This window comes from Polypterus senegalus, chromosome 11, assembly GCF_016835505.1.
Source record: "Polypterus senegalus isolate Bchr_013 chromosome 11, ASM1683550v1, whole genome shotgun sequence".
Lineage (NCBI taxonomy): Eukaryota > Metazoa > Chordata > Cladistia > Polypteriformes > Polypteridae > Polypterus > Polypterus senegalus.
The window spans coordinates 64,271,629-64,293,436 of NC_053164.1; the positions used below are offsets into that span (position 1 = coordinate 64,271,629).

At 41.4% G+C, this 21,808-nt stretch overlaps 1 protein-coding gene across 3 annotated transcripts; it reads left to right on the forward strand.

Moving 5' to 3' along the window:
- Positions 1-309: 309 nt before the first annotated feature.
- Positions 310-20,248, forward strand: LOC120539104 (gastrula zinc finger protein XlCGF49.1-like). 3 transcript variants are annotated; one of them, XM_039768866.1, is made up of 3 exons: positions 310-513; positions 10,076-10,539; positions 18,734-20,248. In XM_039768866.1, exon 3 carries the CDS (start codon positions 19,125-19,127, stop codon positions 19,899-19,901), a length of 777 nt encoding a protein of 258 aa, XP_039624800.1. In that variant the 5' UTR covers positions 310-513; positions 10,076-10,539; positions 18,734-19,124; the 3' UTR covers positions 19,902-20,248. The 3 variants fall into 3 exon arrangements, with proteins under 3 accessions (XP_039624800.1, XP_039624801.1, XP_039624802.1); XM_039768867.1 differs by lacking the exon at positions 10,076-10,539; XM_039768868.1 differs by lacking the exons at positions 310-513; positions 10,076-10,539 and adding an exon at positions 557-669.
- Positions 20,249-21,808: the final 1,560 nt, after the last annotated feature.

Sequence of the window (21,808 nt, forward strand, 5' to 3'; positions counted from 1 at the left end):
GTGTCTCTGTAAGTACATCTGAGCGACACAAGACGTTGGCCGCAGCTGATTCCAGTCTTTAATGCGGCCGCAGCTTTAGGAAAGTTTATGAACACGTTGAAAACGCTAAGCTTCTTTAGCAAGGAGCGCCATAGCAGATGTAACCAAATTCTTTGCTGTGAAATGCCGTAATTAAAAGACTCCAATTTTGAATCAAGCTGTATTTTTACGGTAGTGTTTAGTTCAGTTTTGTACTGTAATAATTAATTAATAATAGTGGATATTACTCACACAGTTCTTGCAAACCGCACTCTCTGCCAACTTGCCCCGCCCCCCTGTGCCTGCATGAGTCTGTTCGTGTATGGTGGGGGCGGGAGGAAGTACTCGATCTGCTTTGCGCATGCGTAATATTTTCCGCACATTACACTACCTCCCACTTTTCGACGCTGTCCGAGGGGCGCACACCGAGAAGTGGACGGTGACACGCTGGTCAGTTTCCTGAAGTGCGGTTGCACGATTCTCGGATAGTAAAAGGTACGTGCTTACGTGACGTATGAAAGAAACAAGTGAGCTATAAAAATTTGTACGTTTTATACGAGCAGCACATTTTATCGGCAGGCTGTCGCGGTCTTGCTCTTCAGTCTTCGGCTCTGGGCGCATCCTCATTTATACTTTAAAGAGCCCGGACTGGTAAGCCCATCGCTTGCATTCCTCGGTAGTCCTTTTGGTTAGCCGAACGCCTTGAGTTCAGTGCTGGGACGTTGATCGTATATACGAGAAGTTCATCGAGTTCCGAGTTCTTTTTACCCTGCAGAGTACTTTTAGTCCGTCCGCCTGAGTTTCGGCGGGTGCGCGTGTGCCATTTTCACGGGACTCCCTTTGAAACGCTAGGACTGTGTAGCTGCACCCGACGGCTGACGTGCCTAGTCGTCTCACTCCATGCGCTGGCCATGTCAGACTACGTGAGTTGGTGGGTCTTGAAGTGATATCTGGGGTGGCTTACTCAGGCTAAATGGAATTTTGTGTGTGTGTCGGGGGGCTGGTGTTACTCTGGATAAATAACTTCTTAGAGTCGGCCCTGCACTCATATAGTACATCGCTCGCCCGTCAGTCACCGTCCTGTTAAGAGCGCGACGGGGTTCTTTGTTCATTTAATCCGCAGGGTCCAGGGAGGCGTGGAGCTTTACGTTAGTTAAAACTGAATGGTGGGTGAATGGTTGCGGCGTTCTGGATAAAAGACAAGGGCAAGCACAGGAATGGCGAGCGGCCCATTGACCCGGCCGACATTACTGGACATTGCACGATGCTCGCTGATGAATACGTCAGGTAATTTTTCTGTAGTCCGAAGCGCAATCCAAAGTATGAAAACTCTTAAAATGCTCGTTCTTTAATGGCATTTAGTGCTTCTTTACAGGGTCGCGTGGTTCCTTGTCGTACTTTTATTTCCTGACAAAACACCATTGCATTCCGGGGCAGGTCCTTTGCATATGAAGTCGGTTCTTTGTACTTTGAAAAACGTCCTAAGACGCTGTTATCCAGCAGGGGGCGCTCGTTCCACGGGAATGGAGTTCTTTTGTGATTGCGGCGGCGGGCGCTGAAAAAAAAATAACTTAAAAAAGATGGCAATCAATTGCATTCACCTTTTTAAGTTCTTTCAACTAATAATAATTTAAAGTAAAGGTATTTACTTTAAATTTAACACTGCTTTTTGAGTTGAGTGAAAATAAAAATGTAATATGAAATTGTTGGAATTAACTGTTACTATATATATATATATATATATATATATATATAATATAAAATTTATTTAGGTTGAAACAACTCATTTTGATAATTTAACCGTTCACAAATGTTTCAGCAACACAAGACTTAAAAAGGTTTATGCAATTGATTGTCGTCATTTCTTTTCATAACTCAATATTCTTATTTGTTCAAACATAAGTCATAAATGTGGAGAAAGCACAAGAGAATAGTGTTTTGTTTTTTTTAATGTATAAAACATTATTGCAATATTGTTCTTTATGAATAACAGCAATTCCAATGAACATTTTATATATATTTTCTCTTCACAAAAGCCTCATTAACACTGAAACTTATTTTACAATCAGAATTGTTCATTTTCTTCTAAATGTTTGCCACTCACAGTATGTAACTTTTACCAAATAAGCTTAACTGTGACGCTGTAACCTTAATGAATTCTTCTGTAAAATAAGGCCTATATAGTGGTAGCTAAATGGGGAAAAATTCAGTAAACAAGGCTTTATTTGACTGATGCCTGGTCAGACGTACATGCAAAACAATATGCTCTTCTATTATTGCAGTATATAAAGTCGATGCAAAAAAATAAAGCATTAACAAATAGCACATTAACCTCTTATTTTACAGAAATAACTTTTGAGCAAAGTTTGAGTCCATCTAATGCCAAAAAACATTTGGAATACTTGAACAATACGAGGTGGTCCAGGTCTAATTATGCAGGTCCAGATCGTCTGGATGACTTTGATTTATGAGGGGACGATTCCAGTTCGGCGCGAAGACGATTCTTCATGTCATCAGTTCGCACACTTCTCGACGGTCTGGGATTTTTTGGGTGATTTTCTGTATAATAAACTTAAGAAGTTATAGCGTAATGAAAATTGCATGGGTAGATCTGGACCACCCTATATATCTGAGCTCTTTAGGGTAACTTCGATCCAGTGAATATATAACACCTAGTGACATGCAAAGTCACCGAGATTATTTACAGCTTCAATTCCCTCACCAATCACACCAACATCGGCTGGTTCTGCAGCAGGAGCTCCTTCATGCATCACCACAAATATTCTGAGAGCTTAGTGACTGACTAAACTATCGGCTTCAACATCCTAAAGAAAACAGAATGCTATAATTAATATCAAGTCAGTAAATATCAAGTAGTCCCCCCAGGTGGCGCTGCTGCTGCTGCTTTGCAGTAAGGTGACTGTGGAAGATTTGTGGGTTCACTTCCTGGTTCCTCCCTGTGTGGATAGCACTTTGAGTACCAAGAAGAGTGCTATATAAATGTAATTATTATTATTATTATTATCAATAACAAATACAATTCAAAGGACCACAGATGTGATGTTTGCTCTGAGGATGTTAATGGAGAAGTTTAGAGAAGGCCAAAAGGAGTTGCATTGCGTCTTTGTGGACCTGGAGGAAGCATATGACAGGGTGACTGAGAGGAGCTGAGGTATTGTATGAGGAAGTCGGGAGTGGCAGAGAAGTACGTAAGAGTGGTACAGGATATGAACGAGGGGAGTGCGACAGTGGTGAGTAGTGATGGGTCCTTCTTGAACGATTCGTTCATTTTGAACGAATCTTTAATGTGACTCGGGAAGAACGAGTCGTCTCGTGGGAGTGATTCGTTCAGTCACGCATGCGCATTTACGCAACTTCCTATAGATTCTGTATTGGAATAAGCTTAACCAACTCAGTCTGAGCCGGAAACAGAATTAATTAGTTCATCTCTCGCGTCTTCAGGTTCGAGTCGTTTGTTCATCACGTGACAGCCCCATAAGCTTAACCAATGCAGTCTGAGCCGGAAAGAGAATTGATTAGCTCATTCCTCGAGTCGTTCGTGCTTTTGTCACGTGACCACTTACCGGCTCAGTACCTCAATGAAATACTAACGTAAAATTCCATTTGTTGCATGTTGGATCATATTTAGAAATTATCATAAACTTATCAAAAAATCTAAAACGCATTTTCTTATAGATAGAAAAGGTCTGTCAATTTCTGTCACTATGATTTTGTTACTGTTTCTTGAGGATCTGTGGTGTGTTATTTTATAAATAAATAATCCTGTTACAAATAAATTATAGATTAATTATTGTGATCAACATTTGTAGATGTGTTAGGGAGGTAACAGGTAGCATTTTAATTATATTTTGCTAAAATGAATGAAATGACTCAAAAAATGATTCGTTCATTTTGCTGAATGTGACTCAAAGGTCCAAGTCGGTAAAATGATCCGAACTTCCCATCACTAGTGGTGAGGTCTGCGGTAGGAGTGACGGAGGTGGGATTACATCGGGGATCGGCTCTGAGCCCTTTATTATTTGCAATGGTGATGGACAGGCTGACAGACGAGATTAGACAGGAGTCACTGTGGACTGTGATGCTTGTGATCTGTAGTGATAGTAGTGTGCAGGTTGAGGAGACCCTAGAGAGCTGGAGATCTGCTCTAGAGAGGAGAGAAATGAAGGTCAGTAGGACCACCAAGACAGAATACGTATGTGTGTGAATGAGAGGGAGGTCAGTGGAATGGTGAGGATGAGAGGAGCAGAGTTGGTGAAGGAGGACGAGTTTAAATACTTGGGATCAACAGTACAGAGTAATGGGGATTGTGGAAGAGAGGTGAAGGGTGGAGTGGGTGGAAGGAGAAGAGTGTCAGGAGTGATTTGTGACAGATGGGTATCAGCAGGAGTGACAGGGAAGGTCTACAGGACGGTAGTGAGACCAGCTATGTTATATGGGTTGGAGACGGTGGTAGATTTAAAGATGCTAAGATTTGTATTGTGTGTGACGAGGATGGACAGGATTAGAAATGAGGACATTAGAGGGTCAGCTGAAGTTGGACAGTTGGGAGACAAAGTCAGAGAGATGAGATTGTGTTGGTTTGGACATGTGCTGATGAGAGAAGAGGGGTATATTGGATGAAGGATGTTAAGGATAGAGCTGCCAGGGAAGAGGAGAAGAGGAAGGCCTAAGAGGAGGATTATGGATGTGCTGAGAGAGGACATGCAGGTGATGTGGGTGACAGAACAAGATGATGAGGACAGAAAGATATGGAAGAAGATGATCCGCTGTGGCAACACCTAACAGAAGCAGCTGAAAGAAGACGATGAAGAAAAAGACTCCACTGAAAAATAAGCACTTCAGCCGTTCCTTGTCCTACGCTGGCACTGCTGCATGAGAAGAATTTTATTCACTGGTTGTACCGTGTTAGCCATCATGAATGTAGAGAAAAAGCCAAGCAAAATGACACCTTTTACATTCCATCTCGCCTGAAGTAGGGGCCTGAGTTGCCTCAAAAGCTTGCATATTGTAATCTTTTTAGTTAGCCAATAAATGGGCTCATTCTCTGTTTGCAAAGCAAAACAAATCCTGATGCAATACAATTCAACAGAAACAGATTGTGAAAAGTACCAAACAATATCGAAGTGTTTGTGAGAAGGTCTCCGATTACTAACGTTGTATAATCCAGATGGATGACGTCCAGTGTAGAGGGCATCACCCAACCAATGCAATCAATTGTTTTTTCTTTCAAACCTGTTCCAGATTTGCCTTGGCCATTTCTTGGGTTTCCATATGTGTTATTTTTGACATGCAACTGGACTCTCTACTGTCAAAGCAACGAAAACCGAAAGTAATATAAACGAGTGAGTTCATTGACTTTTATAGCTCACAGTCTTCTAACAAGCGAGTCGGCAGGCCATGATTGAGACAAATGCAAAAGCTTCTAAACAAGAAAGAAGACAAACAAAAATTGTATTATTTCCAAATGAAATTGTGTTGAAAAGAAAATATGTTTATGTGCGGTCAGTACAGGAGAGCAGGGCAGAGCTTGTTAGTGGGAGCTGTGGGACTTGGTGACACGTCCAGGTGGCAGTGAAGGACAAACTCCATGCACCGAATTGACTAATATGAAGAATAAAAATAATAATAAGACTGCCTTTAGCACCTTAATGGTAGGTAGAATGCCCAATGTGGACTGGGTGGTCTTTTGCACCCCCTTGAACCCTTGTATTTGTACCCCTGAACTTTTTTTTGTGTCCTCCCTGGTCATCTGACCATAGGATTGGACTTCTCTTAATGGACGTGATAAAGCATATCTTCAAATTAGGGTATCTGTTTTATGTACACGCATATTGATTCTCTATAAATTACTTTGTATATATTATTCATTCAGTTAAATATAATTGTGCATTTCTATCTTGCAGGTTTTTGTTTTTTCTTGTAAGTCATCTTTTACACTGCTCACCAAAATTAAAGGAACACTTTAAAGAAACACATTAGATACATCAGATCTCAATATGAAGTTGGATATCTATACAAATAATGACAGGGCAATGTCTTAGGAACAAAAGGATGCCAAGTCTTTTAATGGAAATAAAAGTTTTCTGCCTACAGAGGGCTCAATTGTGTAGACACCCTAAAATCAGAGTGAAATGAAGATGTGGCAGGCTAGTCCATTTATTCAAAAACTTAATTTCTGCTACTCAAAATGCTTTTCAGTATCTTGTGTGGCCCCACGAGCTTGTAGGCATGCTTGACAACGTCGGGGCATGCTCCTAATGAGACGACGGATGGTGTCTTGTGGCATTTCCTCCCAGATCTGTATGAGGACATCCCTGAGCTGTTGTACAGTCTGAGGAGCAACCTGGCGGCGCCTAATGGACCGAAACATAATGTCCCACAGATGTTCTATTGGGTTTAAGTCAGGGGATCGTGAAGGCCATTCAATTGTTTCAATTCCTTCATCCTCCAGGTACTGCCTGCATACTCTTGCCACATGAGGCCGGGCATTGTCGTGCATTAGGAGGAAACCAGGACCTACTGCACCAGCGTAGGGTCTGACAATGGGTTCAAGGATTTCATCTCGATACCTTATGGCAGTCAGAGCACCATTTCCTACGCAGTAGATGTCTGTGCGTCCCTCCATGGATATGCCTCCCCAGACCATCACTGACCCACCACCAAACCTGTCATGTTGAACGACGTTGCAGGCAGCATATCGTTCTCCTTGTCTTCTCCAGACTCTTTCACGTCTATCACAGCTGCTCAGGGTGAACCTGCTCTCGTCTGTAAAAGTACAGGCCAGTGGCGGACTTGCCAATTCTGGTGTTCTTGAGCAAATGCCAGTCGAGCTCCACGGTGCTGGGCAGTGAGCACAGGGCCCACTACAGGACGTCGGGCCCTCAGGCCATCTTCATGAAGTCTGTTCCTGATTGTTTGGGTAGAGACATTCACACCAGTGGCCCTCTGGAGGTCATTCTGTAGGGCACGAGCAGTGCTCAGCCTGTTCCGCCTTGCACAAAGGAGCAGGTATCGGTCCTGCTGATGGGTTGAGGACCTTCTACGGCCCTGTCCAGCTCTCCGAGAATAACAGCCAGTCTCCTGAAATCTCCTCCATGTTCTGGAGATTGTGCTGGGAGACACATTAAACCTTCTTGCTGCAGCACATGTGGATGTGCCATCCTGGAGAAGTTGGACAACCTGTGCAACTTCTGTAGGGTTAAGGAATCGCCTCATACTGCCAGTAGAGATGATTACTCAAACCAAAACTAGCACGAGTGGAAAACCAGCCAAAAAAGATCAAGAGGGAGAAACTTGAAATGACCTCCACATGTAAAACCAGTCCTGTTTTGAGGGTTTTCTAATTGTTGCCACTTTAGTGCACCTTTCGTTAAGTCCATGAACACCAATACAGCTGAAAGTGATTAACAATGACCTCAGCTGCTTAACCAACCAGAAAATTATCAGATAGGTTTAATTGATTTCATGCCAGGCCCAATAAAAAAGTGTTCCTTTAATTTTTGTGAGCAGTGTATATTCTGTAAAGCATGTTGAGCTAAATTCCTTGTATGAAAATGTGCTATAGGAACAAAAACATTGAGTTTTAGAATAAAGTACCGTCAAGTTTCTTTGAACTTGATCTACTTCTAAATCAATTTGATTTTAAATATGATCTCAAATTTCACGATCATTTTTTATAATTGTGCAGCTTGTTTTCCAGTTGGAATTGAACATTTCCTTATACTGTGTGTTGTACCGGCTTCAACTCTTCGTTTTTGTGCACCTCAAACAGTTGCGTGTGTCCAGCCATTTTCGCTCTAACCTCCGCTATTTGTTATTCCTAAGGTTTCTGCATTTGGTCCACTGTACCCACATTTAAAAAAAAAAAAAAATATAAAAGTCCTGCACTTTTGCCGTTCAGCCTACTGACGCGCGCCTTTCGTATTCTGTCTCTCGCAGCCGCTCGTGCACGCGCCGCTCGCGACACACACACACACACACAAATGCGCACGCGCTTTACGCCGTCCCTTCGTCTCGGCACACTTGGGCAGCGGCTTCATTTAGCACTAAAGAGCCGCGTGGTCTTGGGAATGGCTCCAGAAATGTAAAAAGAGGGTTGAAGTAACTTTTTAAAGTACATTTCTGAGGCGAGTCCATCATGCTGATCTGCCTGGAAGTTTGCACTCTGAATGTATAGGTAAATGTGTAGGAACATTAACCTTTGCTTAATGAGCAGTTTCTTTATTAGGTATAAATGAATCGTTTTATATCAAAAAGAAAGAGTCTGTAAGCTTTATAGGTGATTAAGTGTTTGTTTGGTGAGGCCAGCAGGGGGCGTTTGCCCTGTGGTCTGTGTGTGGATCCCGATGCCTCAGTACAGTGACCAGTGCTGTACTAATGGCTCCGCCTTTCGGATCAACAACAACATTTATTTCTGTCGCACATTTTCATACAAATGATGAGCCTCAAAGTGCTTTACAGGATGAAGAAAGACAAAATAAATAATAATTAAAATTAGGGAACACTAATTCAGCAGACCCCTGTGACCCTGCAGTTAGGATATAGCGGGTTGGATAATGGATGGATAATTAACATAGAATAAAAGTAAGGTCCAATGACCAGGGAGGACAGAAAAAAACAAAACTCCAGACGGCTGGAGAAAAAAAAAAAAAAATCTGCAGCGGGTTCAGGCCACGAGACCACCCAGCCCCCTGTAGGCATTCTACTGAACATAAATGACCTCCATCAGTCCTCATTGTATTCAGGGTTCACATAGAAGAACTTGATGATGACGGCCATGTGGACTTTAATCCATCAATGTGGGGACGTCACGGTGCTTTGATCGGGTGGTGGTGGCGCAGATCACCAGCAAAGAAAACCAGAAAAAGAACAGAAGAGAAATTAAGGGTTAGTGTGGATTTCAGAGCCACCATGAATGATAATGAGATGCAAAATTGAGCTCCTGAGTCATTGTGGTCATTAAAGATCCCTGGATCCTCTTCATAAAGTGTAGGGTGTATCCCGATATGCTGGCTAATTTGGCCGACATGGTGTTTTCTTTTAGAAGCAAAAGCTCCCTAATTGGAATAAGTTCTTTTAAAATTACGGCATTTTAAATAACCAGAAACTATATAGATGTACGGTAAAAGGCGATATCCCTCCCATAGTGATACGGCGGTAAAAATCACATAAGAGTGAATAACTTAGCTTTGTTTAATGGCGATTTATGTGGCATTACAGATGGGAAGCCATAATAGCATGACAATATCAAGGTGGCATCTTGATCTTTACAGTTTGCCATTTTTCGTCGCTGCGCTGGAAGGCTTTTTGGGACAAATGTCAATATCGTCCATTGGCTTCGAAGGATTTGACTGCTTCCATCGTATTTATACTGTCTGCTCCACGTGCAGGCCCCTCTCTGGTCTCCAAACATGGAAAGGAAAGGAGTCAACCCCATCTCCAAAATAAAGGGCTAGCACAATGCCGACCCTCGCAGTTGTCCCCTTCATTCTCCAAACTGCTCGACTAGTGGTTTCTGAATGCAGCGCCAAACCCCTGTGTGCCAAACTTGGCCTGCACATGTGAAGGAATCCATAAAACAATTTCTTGTACAGAGCACAGTGACATGAAACTTGCATTTGTGTTACTCATGGCCATGTCATTTTGGCCCCCCCAGTCATCCCGTGTCTAACTGGCTATCCTTCTCGCCACTTCACCACCTAATCGCTAATGTGTGCTGAGCATACTGGTGCCAAAATGGCTGCGGTCACATCATCCAGGTGGCTGCTGCACATTAGTGGTGGCTAAAATGGCTCCCCGCTCACTATGTAAGGTGCTTTGAGTAGTAAGAAAAGTGCTCTATAAATGGAAAGAATTATTATTTTTAGAGTGTAAAAGTGGTTCTTCAGAGCGATGCCATATTTACACCATTTTTTTGTTCCAAACAATCCAGAAAAAAGAGGAACCTGAAAGACCCTTTATTTAGATCCTTAACATAAATAACTGTGAAAAGATGACGATAGAGTTGTCTTATTACATTAAATCCTTTTCCTTTCAGAGAGAGCATGACGAGGCTGCCATTTCCTTGCACGTTTTACATGGCTGCGACAGAGGAGGACAACGTGAATGCCGTGGAGAGAAGGGCTGTAAATATTAAAGAGGAGGAGGCCTGTGAGTGGGAGCCTGTGCACCACAAACGGGAGAGTCTGGATGTTATTAAAGGTGAGGATCGTCAGTGGGGGACGGCGGACATCAAGGACGAGCCCGAGGAGAAGCCTGTCACCCGTGACCTGCAGGACTGTAAGCACACGGACCGAGTCAAGAAAGAAGAACTTCAGTCAGAGTCCGTCTGCCAACGTGGAGGTCTAACGGGATCGGTCTGCACTCGGGGTAGAAACTCGGCTGTTCAGGAGCATCCTGCCAGCGTCAAGTCTGATATTTATGCAGACACTACGACCATTGATGACACGTCAAGGAGACCACCTGAAGGGCAGCCATCATTTACAAGTCAGCCTGGGGAAGGTGAGTGGAGACCTAAAGAGAACAAACAGGGGAGATGAACGAGTCAATAGACCCTCGTTGAGATATTAGATTTGTTGATGTAAACCGATCATATCAGATGTTTTACCTTCAATTATGTTTTAACAGCAATGTTTACTCATTTATACTTCTAGAGAAAATCATTACACATAAAACACTATCAGTGTCTCGGAGTGGAGTCCAAGTCCAGGGCAGCTATGGTTAAACTTTATAATGGACTTGTGAGGCCTCATCTAGAGCACTGCATGCAGGTTGGGGTCTCCATATTGCACAAAAGACACCAATATACCCCTCATCTCTCCCCTGCACATGTCCAGACCAACACCATCTCGCCTCTCTGACTTTGTCTCCCAACCGTCCATCTTGAGCTGACCCTCTAATGTCCTCATTTCTAATCCTGTCCATCCTCGTCACACCCAATGCAAATCTTAGCATCTTTAACTCTGCCACCTCCAGCTCTGATAAACGGGGAAGGTTACGTCAGGAAGGGCATCCGGTTTAAAATTTTGGCAGATCAATATGCGGACAACAATACAAAAATTTCCCACGTGAAAGCTATGAAGAGAGGCCCATTTATTGATTGTGATCTGCCTTTTGGTTTAGCTCTCTCTCTTCAGCAGGACTGCCTTGCACGATGTGTGCATAAGTATTGACGCCGCTTTGATCCGCCCGTCGATCTCGGGGTCAATTCTTCCCTCACTCGTAAACAAGACCGCAGTGTACTTTGGTCTTTTTCTGAGCCTTTCATAGACTCCGAAAATAAGTGACAGGGAAAAGGCCCACAGCAGCCGGACTTAACAAAACCTCTCCAGCAATTTGATGGGCAACTTGAAATCCGTTTTGTAAGAAGTTGTACGCTGCACACGAGAAGTAAGAACAGTGCCAGGCACACAGCCAAGCCTCAGACAGTCCGACTCCTCATTTCAGGTGAGGCTCATGTCGTCGTCTTTTTCTTCTTTCTGCTTAATTTTCATTTTCCTATTTTCTTACTCTTCTCTTTTTCTTTTCCTTTTTTGGTACTCCTTTCTTTCTTTTTCTGTTTCTTTTTTCTTCTTTTTAATTTTCTTCTTCTCATCCTTCTCCTAGCTGTTCTCGTTAGGAGTTCCCACATTGGATCATCTTGTTCCATATCTTCCTGTCCTCATCATCTTGCTCTGTTACATCCCAATCATCTGCAAGTCCACTAAACTTAAAAAGAAACATCACATTAAGGTTGCACATAATAAATGATAAAGGACAAACTTGGCACAAAATGTGCAGGAATTTGAGTTCCCCATAGTTGGCGCATGCAATAAAAAAACGTCCGTGTATGCCAACGGTGAGAAGACTCGGCTCAGCCTGGCCAGATGGACTTTGAACAGTTTGCTGCAATCACACACACTTCCACACTTTCCATTTAAACTTCATAATAATAATAATAATGCTTTGCATTTATATTGTGCTTTTCTCTCTACTACAATTGAAGGTTAAGGGTCTTGCTCAAGGGCCCAACAGAGCAGAGTCCCTATTGGCATTTACAGGATTCGATCCCTAGCTCATAGTAGTGAGACGCTAATCATTGAAAGGCATTTAGACGGTTGTGAAACTAAATACGTAAAATATTTTTTGTATAAAAATAAATGTTATCCAAAATATAGTTGCTAATAAAAAAGCAAAGTAAAATATTCTGTTTTGTGATCCCACACCGATTTTTCTTTCTCATTTGAGATGCCCACTTTTCCTATATTTACATCTGTTACCTAAAAATCGGCTCAAATTTCACGCTATAGACAATTTAGAAGATATTTTTTTTCCAGTGGCATCTATCTATTGTATTTAGCAGCCAACGTGTTAAGATTTTCCTGCGTTATCATTTTTTTCCATCGATATTTTGCTTCCTCCTTGTTCTTGTAGTTTTGGTAGAATTTAGTTTCTGTCCTAATTTTGAATTTAGTTAATTGTTTAGAACATTGCTTTTGTTCTGCATCTTTTTCCTGAGACTCGATTTGTCTGGACGTGGCATCGGGTTGTCGGGGAGCTTATCCTGGAAGTGTCCTGTTATGACATCATTCGTGTGACGCTTTAAATCCCAGCTCCATCTCTATCGGAGTTTATCGATAGATCAAACGGATACCTTTGTGTGTCTACCTGTGTGTGTGTGTGTGTGTGTGTGTGTGTGTCTACCCGTGTGGTAGTGCAATTTAGCTTTCCCCATTCCTTTTGACTTTCCTACTTCTTTTCTTATGGTTTTTGATTACATGAGAGATGGGCCCGGCTCTCGATTTCGACTTTCTGTTCATTTTGTTTGTTTTTTTCCCCAGTCTTGGGTGCACCACACTGACCGATGACGTATCTCCTGATCTCTACATTATAATTAGTCTGTCAGATATGGCCGTGGGACACTTCAGTGGGCTGCTGTGGCTGGAAAAGTTTTACAGAATCCAGCAGCTGCTGAGTTTGTGAGGTAGGATTGAGCATAAGACAAAAATGTAAAAAAAATATATATATATATATATAATACACATTTACAGTACAAAATAAAATTCACAAAATAAAAAAGAAACTGGAAAAAGTTATTAGAAAAATAAAAGTCAAAAAAGTAAATATGGATTCTTTCCTCTCTGCTTTATCACAATTGTAGCTTTGGCGTGTTAGAGTTCAGTTCCACTCCGTTAGCTTTCTATGGTGTATTGTAGTAACATTACAGTTTTGTCGCATTAAACCCTTTAGTTTGACGTGATTTGCCCACCACATCTTGAAAACTGCAAGGCAGAACAAGCACTTCACAAGACTGTGCTCAAAATGGCCTGAAATAACACCGAATACTCCATTTACTTGTTTGCTTCAATGTGTAATTTTCTCGATAGTATTGTCAGTATTGGATTGCTACCAAAATTATTACATTGGTATCCGTATCAGCTTTTAGTATAAAACCCCACCAGGCAATCCCCAGTCTCACGGCTGCTTTGTACCCCGAGCCTGCAAGCTTGTGTGCCTCCCTGCGCCATCACTCCATCGTACGTCTCCTTCCTTCGCTACACTCTTCACGCAAATCATGAAGCAGAGCACAATGTGGGGTCTCCAAACAGCACGTTTATGCCATAATATATGTCTGATGAGTGTGGGGTCCCAAGCTAGATGTATTATGTGTATTAAATTGAAGAATACAAGAGCGGGGATCCACCTTAGAGTTCCAATCATTCAAATAAATGACTGAACGTGAAGTATTTAAAAACTACAATTAACTTCCAGTACCAAAAATGACTACATTCTGGTAACGTAATGTTTTCAAACTCTGGTTTTTTTTTTAACTTGTATTTGAAGTATAGGGAAAGTACTGGAATCCCGCAAAAATTCAATTTCGAGATTTTGATGAATCTCGATGTTTTAGAGCTCCAATACCATTTTTGAAATTGTGTGTGTAAACACGATAACTTGAGTCCGCTTTCACTTCGGTCAAACAAATTTTGCATACAAGTATTAGGTACAAAACGTAGATATCTATCAACTTTTGGGCTATTTCCATTAACTGGAAGTGGAACTTTACCGTTTCTATTTCAACTTTACTTTTATAATTGAGTGTATTTTAATTTGAGTTGACTTATTGTTGATGATTCTTTAATGTGCGTAATATACAGTCATCTCCTCAAATATCCATCGCCATATCTGAGTATACAAGAAAGTCAAGGGGAGACCGCTCCTGATTTTTTTTTTTTATTATAAGTATTATGCTGCACAACCTCAAGTAATACGTATCCAACCATTGTGTATTGCAAATATTGTACATTCAGTGTAACATAACAGTAACTAAAATGAATCTTACAGATGAAAAAACTAACAAAATGTCAAAAACTAAAGCTGAATACTCAATTGGGCATCAAATCAATTTCCTTCCCTCAGCCAACCACACAGCCACATTGTAGACAGATTGTTGGGACTTTAATTATCTCTTTGGGGGGGCATTTTACCCTTTTCAGAATCTAAAAAAATATTGTAATGACAAATAACATTCTCAAACACACAAAAAAAAAAAATCTGAAAAACTTTTGATTTGGTTAAGGATGAGACCAGTGCCAGTGAGGCACTATAAAATGTATTGTGCCAAGTGTGAAAGCTTTTCATGACACACTTCAGCTGACATCCTCAATGCTAGCGTGTCCCAGAGCGGATATTCAGAGTTGTTCATAATGGTCATCAGCTTTGTCTTCATTGTCTGCTCCACTACTACCTCCAGCGGGTCCAGAGGGCGTCCCCATAACTGAGCCTGCTGCTTTAATCAGCTTGTTTATTCAGTGGGCCTCTCCTGAGACTCCTTTGAATCGCAGCCTATCTAGAGTGTCCCTTGAAACCGATTGTACTGAACAGTCATTTAGATGTGGAGCTGGTAGTGCTGGGCGGTATACCGGTTCATACCAAAAACCGTTTATTTTTGTTATGATATGGATTTTTCTTATATTGGAACACCGGTTTAAATAGCCTAAACAACAAGTGGAATGTGCACAGCGGGAAACTGTTTAAGTGGGGACCTTTTTCACTGCTACACCGCTAAACACGCCTGCAACGGAGTACATGCGTTAGTGGAGGTATTGAGCGGTGAAAATGGACAGACAACATTCCTAAATAGAAGCTGTAGCAGATGATAAGGTTGAACATGATGACACAGAAGAACTTTTGACAATAAAAGGTGCCGTGTCTGTTGTTTGAAGATACTTTGATTTTAAAAGGTCAGATGTGGACCATTTTGTTCAAATGTGTGAATACTGTTTCTATACTACTGCAAGCCAAGTTGTACTTGTTTTATTTTTTTGAATACAGTGTAATGTACCTGGTTACTGTGTAATAGTGTGACGATGCCGGTCCCCTACTGACTCTCTCTTCCCACATGGGAGTCTGTTGAACCAACACCGTCGATTAGTTATAACCGAGGTGAGCGGAGAAATCTCATTGAAGCCAGGGGATGGTGGAAAGTGCTCAAGTGCTTTTGTTAAAAACGGTCGAAAGTAAAACCAAAAGTGTCCATTGTGCAGTGTTCAGAAAAATACAGTATCCAAATAAATAGCAAATCCATAAAGCCAGTGAAACATTGGGATAAGATCCATAATAAATAAATCCATTAAAATGCAGTCTCTCTCCTCGCCTGATCGCAGCACACCACCTTCTGCCTCCACGGCTCATCCTTTACGGGTTTTGCTGGTGGAGCCCTTGCAGCACAAACTGCTTTCTGCCAAACCCTGTCTTGGCTGCCACCACACTGCGCAGCCAGACCGTCTGAGGTCGGCACACCTCCCGTCTTCCTTCGCGCCCACTCTGTCACTCACTCAGTCTTACATTTCGCTCACCCCACTCTACACGCTTAGTCAGTGGGATGCAGCAGCCCCTAGATCGCCTCAGCCTGTGCTCCCTATCGGAGCCCCAGCTCGTGCTGCCTTCACCTTCCTAGTGTTTGGATCATCTCCCATGACTGCCCTTTCCCTTCTTTAACCTCCTTGTGTTCTATCTTTTCTTTTTTGCTTTCCCCTATCCTGCCGCTCCATAAATATACGTCTCAGTCGGCGCAGCGCCTTATTCCACAGCGCAGTCAGCCGATGAAGCAATAGAGAACGATTGGGTGCGACTCGCCCGAATCACCTCATCAACTCCCTGCAATCGTGCCCACAGAGACGGACACTGTGAACTGGATTTAGAAACGGACCCACTTTTTTGTTTTTTTTTTGAAGCCATGGACCCACTATACCACAAATAGCATTATAAATGCAAGTTGCAGTTTTATTATTTATGTACTGTATATAGCTTAGCTTGACGCAAGGTCCATATTAATGCAATTTGCCTAAATGATGGTTCAGCTGGTAAAGACGTCATCACAAAGTTGCACTTGTTTTGTTTTATTTTATTTTATTTTGGGGAATACTGTGTAAGGTACCTGGGCTTGAAGTAATAGTATTATTACTGGAAGTTGCACTATTATTTTTTTTATTGTTAATATTTAATGATGTAAAGTTGTTTAAAAAGTCACTTTGACGTGTCAGTGGACAGAGATTGTTAACATGAACAGAAAGTGGAGTTGGTTTACAAAGAATATTTACTATTTATTCCTTTTCTAAGATGTGTTCAGTGCAATACAACTTTTGACAAGCACCTCTGGATATTTTACCAAGTCTAAATGCCTCTTTGGATGGTTGATAATATGTTGTCAAAATTATAGTTTAAGGTTTTGCAAAATTTGTTCAATGAAAAGGTTCTATATTTTGACTGCATCTGTCATGCAATGTGATTCCTTCTCTTCATTAGTGCCACCCCCTTGAAAACGATCACTTTATGGGGCCATTCAAGCCTGTATTAATACTTGTGTGCACATTAAAATGTTTCTTTTTTTGTTTTGTACAATTCTCATGACAGTGGAATAGGTTATTCTTAGCCAGTCTTCTGCAGTAGTTGCAGTCGAAAATGTGGTTAACTCATGCATGGGAAAAAAATACCGTGAAACCGGGATAATTTTGAAAAATACTGCGATACAGAATTTTGGTCATACCGCCCATCACTAGGTGCTGGTATTTAAGCACAAGTTTAATCACGACGGTGGGATGCTTTTTGTGCATTTCCCACCAAATGAGTTGATATTCCTCCCTGTCATTAACATTTTTGTGTAGTTAGTGATTTTTCTCCTCAATAGATTGCAACTAGCGACGCCCGCCGTAGCATACGGCAGTGTAAGAATAGGAACGAAAAATCGTGAGAAAGGAATTCGGAAATCAAGAAGAAAGAAATACTTCTTGAAAGACGCAGTTGTGAATCGATGTTTTGCTGGAGACGACGGATAATGAGTCGAAAGATCTAACCCTAGAAAAAGCCACGTACAACAATAGTTTTGTTGTATGTATCTTGGACTTCCTGGAAATGTGGACGGTAATATAATCGTTTTGCCTACACGTACGTTATTTTCAGCCTTTGCTTGCAGAGCGTCTGTGTTCAAACATTGTATTGTTCCACACACAGATCTTGTTGATCTAATCTGAGATGATTGAGACGCACGCTTCTCTGTTTTAACATACGCGTCTACGACGTACTGTTGGAATAGTTTGCCGCTGGAGTGCAAAATACTAAATGTATTCCTCATTGCTAATCTGTATGCGTAAAATTGGCATTGCGTAAGCCTGATTCGGTTGGCGGTTCTTTTATCGGGAACATGTTGTAAATCTTTGTGCCAGCCAATGTCTCCGTAAGGGAATAAAAGTGGGTAAACCATAGGATCGCAATTCATATTGAGCGTGGAAATCTGTTTACAGGAGTTGCCTCTGGGATAGATGCAAATGTCCCTTTCGACAGGCGGTTCACCATCTTCTCTGACGAAAATCGCTGCAATATCGGTGTGACATGTCGAGGCATTGTATCGTCATAAATCCTGCCTGAGGTTTTCCTCAAAGCATTCGTACAGATGCTGTTGGATTGGAGTGATTTCATGCATGTGTTTGTATAAATTAGCGAGGGGGTTGATTGTTCTGAGCATAGAATCTAGTGGGAGAAGTACATTTTTGCTGCATGCTTTATTTTGTAAGTGTACTTCAGTAGCTTGCGCTGTGTCAAAAACATACAACTGTCCATATCCTGGAGAGGTAGAAGTGTTCGCGTATAGTGGAGAGATTTGCTGATACATTTACCCGTGTATTTTAAAACTGTATGGTCCGTGGCCAGGAGGTTGAGTTATCTGTGGAAGAGGACGAATAGGAATCGAGAAATGCCGTGTCGGGTGCTTGTAAACGGGACCGGTTTTGAAGTGGAAGCAGGATGAACCAGAAGAGAAATATATATAAGATTTTCAAATGGATTCATAATGAAGTTGAGCCACATATACTACATCCTTTTTAACATGCAATTATTTTTAGATGTAAAGGGAATGGTAGCTATTTAACATATTTGGGGGCAATGTGACTGGACATTGTAGTGAAGCAAAATCGTTTAGAGATGATTGAATTGTCACATCCAACAAGCCTAAGAGCAAAGTTACCAAAGTGTAAAGCAAGCAAAAGGTGGACCAACACCATAAAATGAAAGCACTGACATTAAAACATTGCTAGTTGTTGGGCTCATTAGAATTAGAAGAGTTGATTTACTGGTAAATGGCTGCCATTTATTGTGTTTCTTTGTCAACTACACACATTTGCTTTTTTTTCACAATTGTGCTTTTCATGTCTTTCTGCAGATAATAAAGAGAGTGCCAGCCTTTCCCCATCTTTATCTGCTAAGGTTTCTCCTCAGGATGGACCACAACAATCCGTGCATGAAGACAATACAAATAAATTGTCATCTGGATCAACGATTTTCACACCTGACTCGCCGACAAGTATAACTACAGTCAAAAGTGAACCACAGGGACATGAGACAACTTCAGAGAGAGGTTTGAAAAGTAAATCTGAAGACCAAGGTAATCTCCCGAACCATACAAGTCAAGGGTCATATTGCTGTTCTGAGTGTGGAAAGCAATTTTTACAAAGATATAGTCTTGAAAGACACAGAAGAAACCATACTAGTAAAACACCACATGGCTGTTTGGAGTGTGTCCTGTCTCTAACAGGAATATTCTTAACAGACACATGAAAACTCACACTGGAGAGAAGCCGCAACCTTGTTCCGAGTGTGGCAAACAATTTTCAAAAAAGCATAGTCTTCAGAAACACAAAACAATTCACGCTGGAAAGAAACCATATAGCTGTTGGGAATGTGGGAAACGATTTTTAAGAAAACAGCATCTTGAGTACCACACAGTAATTCACACTGGAGAGAAACCCTATTGCTGTTCTGAATGTGGCAAAGGATTTTCACAAAAGAGTGCTCTGCAGGTCCATACAAGAGTTCATACTGGTGAGAAACCCTATGGCTGTTCGGAATGCAAGAAGCGATTTTCAAAAAAGTACATTCTGCAGAGACACCAAAGAAGTCACACTGGGGAGAAGCCGTACGCCTGTTTTGAATGTGGGAAAGCTTTCAACAGAAAGGCTCATCTCGAAAAACACTCAAGAATTCACACAGGGGAGAAACCGTATGGCTGTACTAAATGTGGCAAGCGATTCTTCACCAAGGACCATCTTCAGATCCACACAAGAATTCATACTGGAGAAAAGCCGTATCGCTGTTCTGAATGTGGTAAAGGATTTTCACAAAATGGCAGTCTTCGCCTTCATATGACAATTCATACTGGAAAGAAGACTTACAGCTGTTCTGAATGTGGCAAAGGCTTCTGTCAGAAAAGCAAGCTTGCCAGGCATGAGAGAACTCACACTGTGGAGAAGCCGTATCCATGTTCGGAATGTAGCAAAGGATTTACACGAATGTACAATCTTCAGGTCCACAGAAGAATTCATCAAAAGTAACTTCAGTGCCCATCTTGATGGCATACTCATCACCTTCACTTCATACGTACTGGAAGAGGAGACATTACTGGGAACCATCCAGGTACTATACCACTGTTCAGTAGAAAATAATGAACTTCACCTGTGCTTTGGCCAACTGTAGACCCCTAAAGGGAAACCATATTACTTTACTGAATGAGGTAAGCAATTCTCCCAATTGACGCACCTTCAGTACAGGGCAGGAATTCAGTGATGTGAAGCTGTACAGCTCTAGCAATGTGCACCTAGAAGAACAACTCCACTTGGAAAAAGAATTCAAATTACATCCCAGCCACATTTGGTGGGGGAACATCAGCAAAAAAAAAAAATGTAATAAATCCATGAATATACATATAAATAAAGATAAGTAATCACATGAAAGGCGAGTACAAGTAATGTACCATGAAATTCATTTATTGCAGCTCATTTCTTTGTCTTTATTTCTTTGTTTATTAATATGATTGACACTTCCTGCTGCATGAAAGACACAATGAAATGCAAATATCAAAGCCGAGAGCATGTCGGGCTCTAGTGAGTTCTCTGTCTGCTTGACTTGGGAATCCTGTCAAATATGACTTCAGAATAAAAGTCACTCAGAATTCCTAAATGAAGCAGTGACTTTAATTCAAGAAACTCTGAATTCTTCATTAGGAGTCTGCATCGGAGTCAATGTGGCGTTTGATGGCTCAGGGTTTACATTTCTGCTACCGATGTCTAACCAATCTCAATTTATTTATATAGCACATTTAAAACAACATATGCTGTGGCCAAAGTGCTTTTGCAATAAAAAGAAAAAAAACATACAATTAACATAAATAGAAATAAATCATAAATAGAATTAAGGTTACGTAATCACAATGAGGAAACCATCAGTATTACTGAAGGTCACGCAAAGCAAGTGAATGGAAATGAGTCTTTAATCTCGTTTTGAATTGCAGACGACTCCTTTATGGGACGAGGTAAAGAGTTCCACAGGCGAGGCTGCCAAAGTCCTGTCTGCCCCCCTTAGTTTTACACTTGGTACGATAGACAACAAGAGACAACTGACCAGAAGAACCAATCAAAATAGAGTATTTGCTAGAATCCGCCCCTCAGCTTTGATGAGTAAACGTAACCATTTTCATTTTTGGGCTTTTCATTTCAGTTCATGTTGCATGTGGATTAATGAAAAAATAAATAAGGAAAACAATATGAGTGACACGTTTAATTATATATTCTTGGATGACATGTTGCTTATAAGACACATTAGAGTACTCATGAGTATTTAAGTTTTCATTTATTTGTCCAAATATTCTCCAGTAACGCTTTTAATTAATGGAGATTAAAAATAGTTTAATAAAAAAAACTACTGAAAATATAAACCTAGAAGAGGAACATGTCATCGGAGATCTAAACTCGGAAGAAACCTAAAATGACTGGGGATACGGTGGATCTCAAAAGACTAGACACACCCAAGTATGATTTGAATGTTTGTTTGTTTCCCTTTTTTCACCAAACGGTTTCTAATTGGTGTTCATCTTCTCTGTGTAGATTGTAATAAAGGTGGAATACGATCTGACAGGATTTCAGTTGGTTTCATTTTTTTTTATCACTTGTCACACACGTGCGCATGGGAGGCAGCTAAAGGGCTTGAGTAAGGACAATTCCGAGTCATACCGGGATGGGGCAGAGTTTGCTGACTCTCTTTCTTGCTTGCCTGCAGACCATTCACGGGAGGTTCCACCTGGCCCTCTTGACATCACTTCCAGGACTGAGCCTATGGAAGGAGACCTTGCCGGCTCCGGCCCCTGCGATGTCACGTCTGGGCTTGAACCAATGGCTGAAGACCCTCATGAGCCCAACCCCTTTGATCTCACTTCCTGTCTTCCCCTTTAAAAGCCTCCATCTTT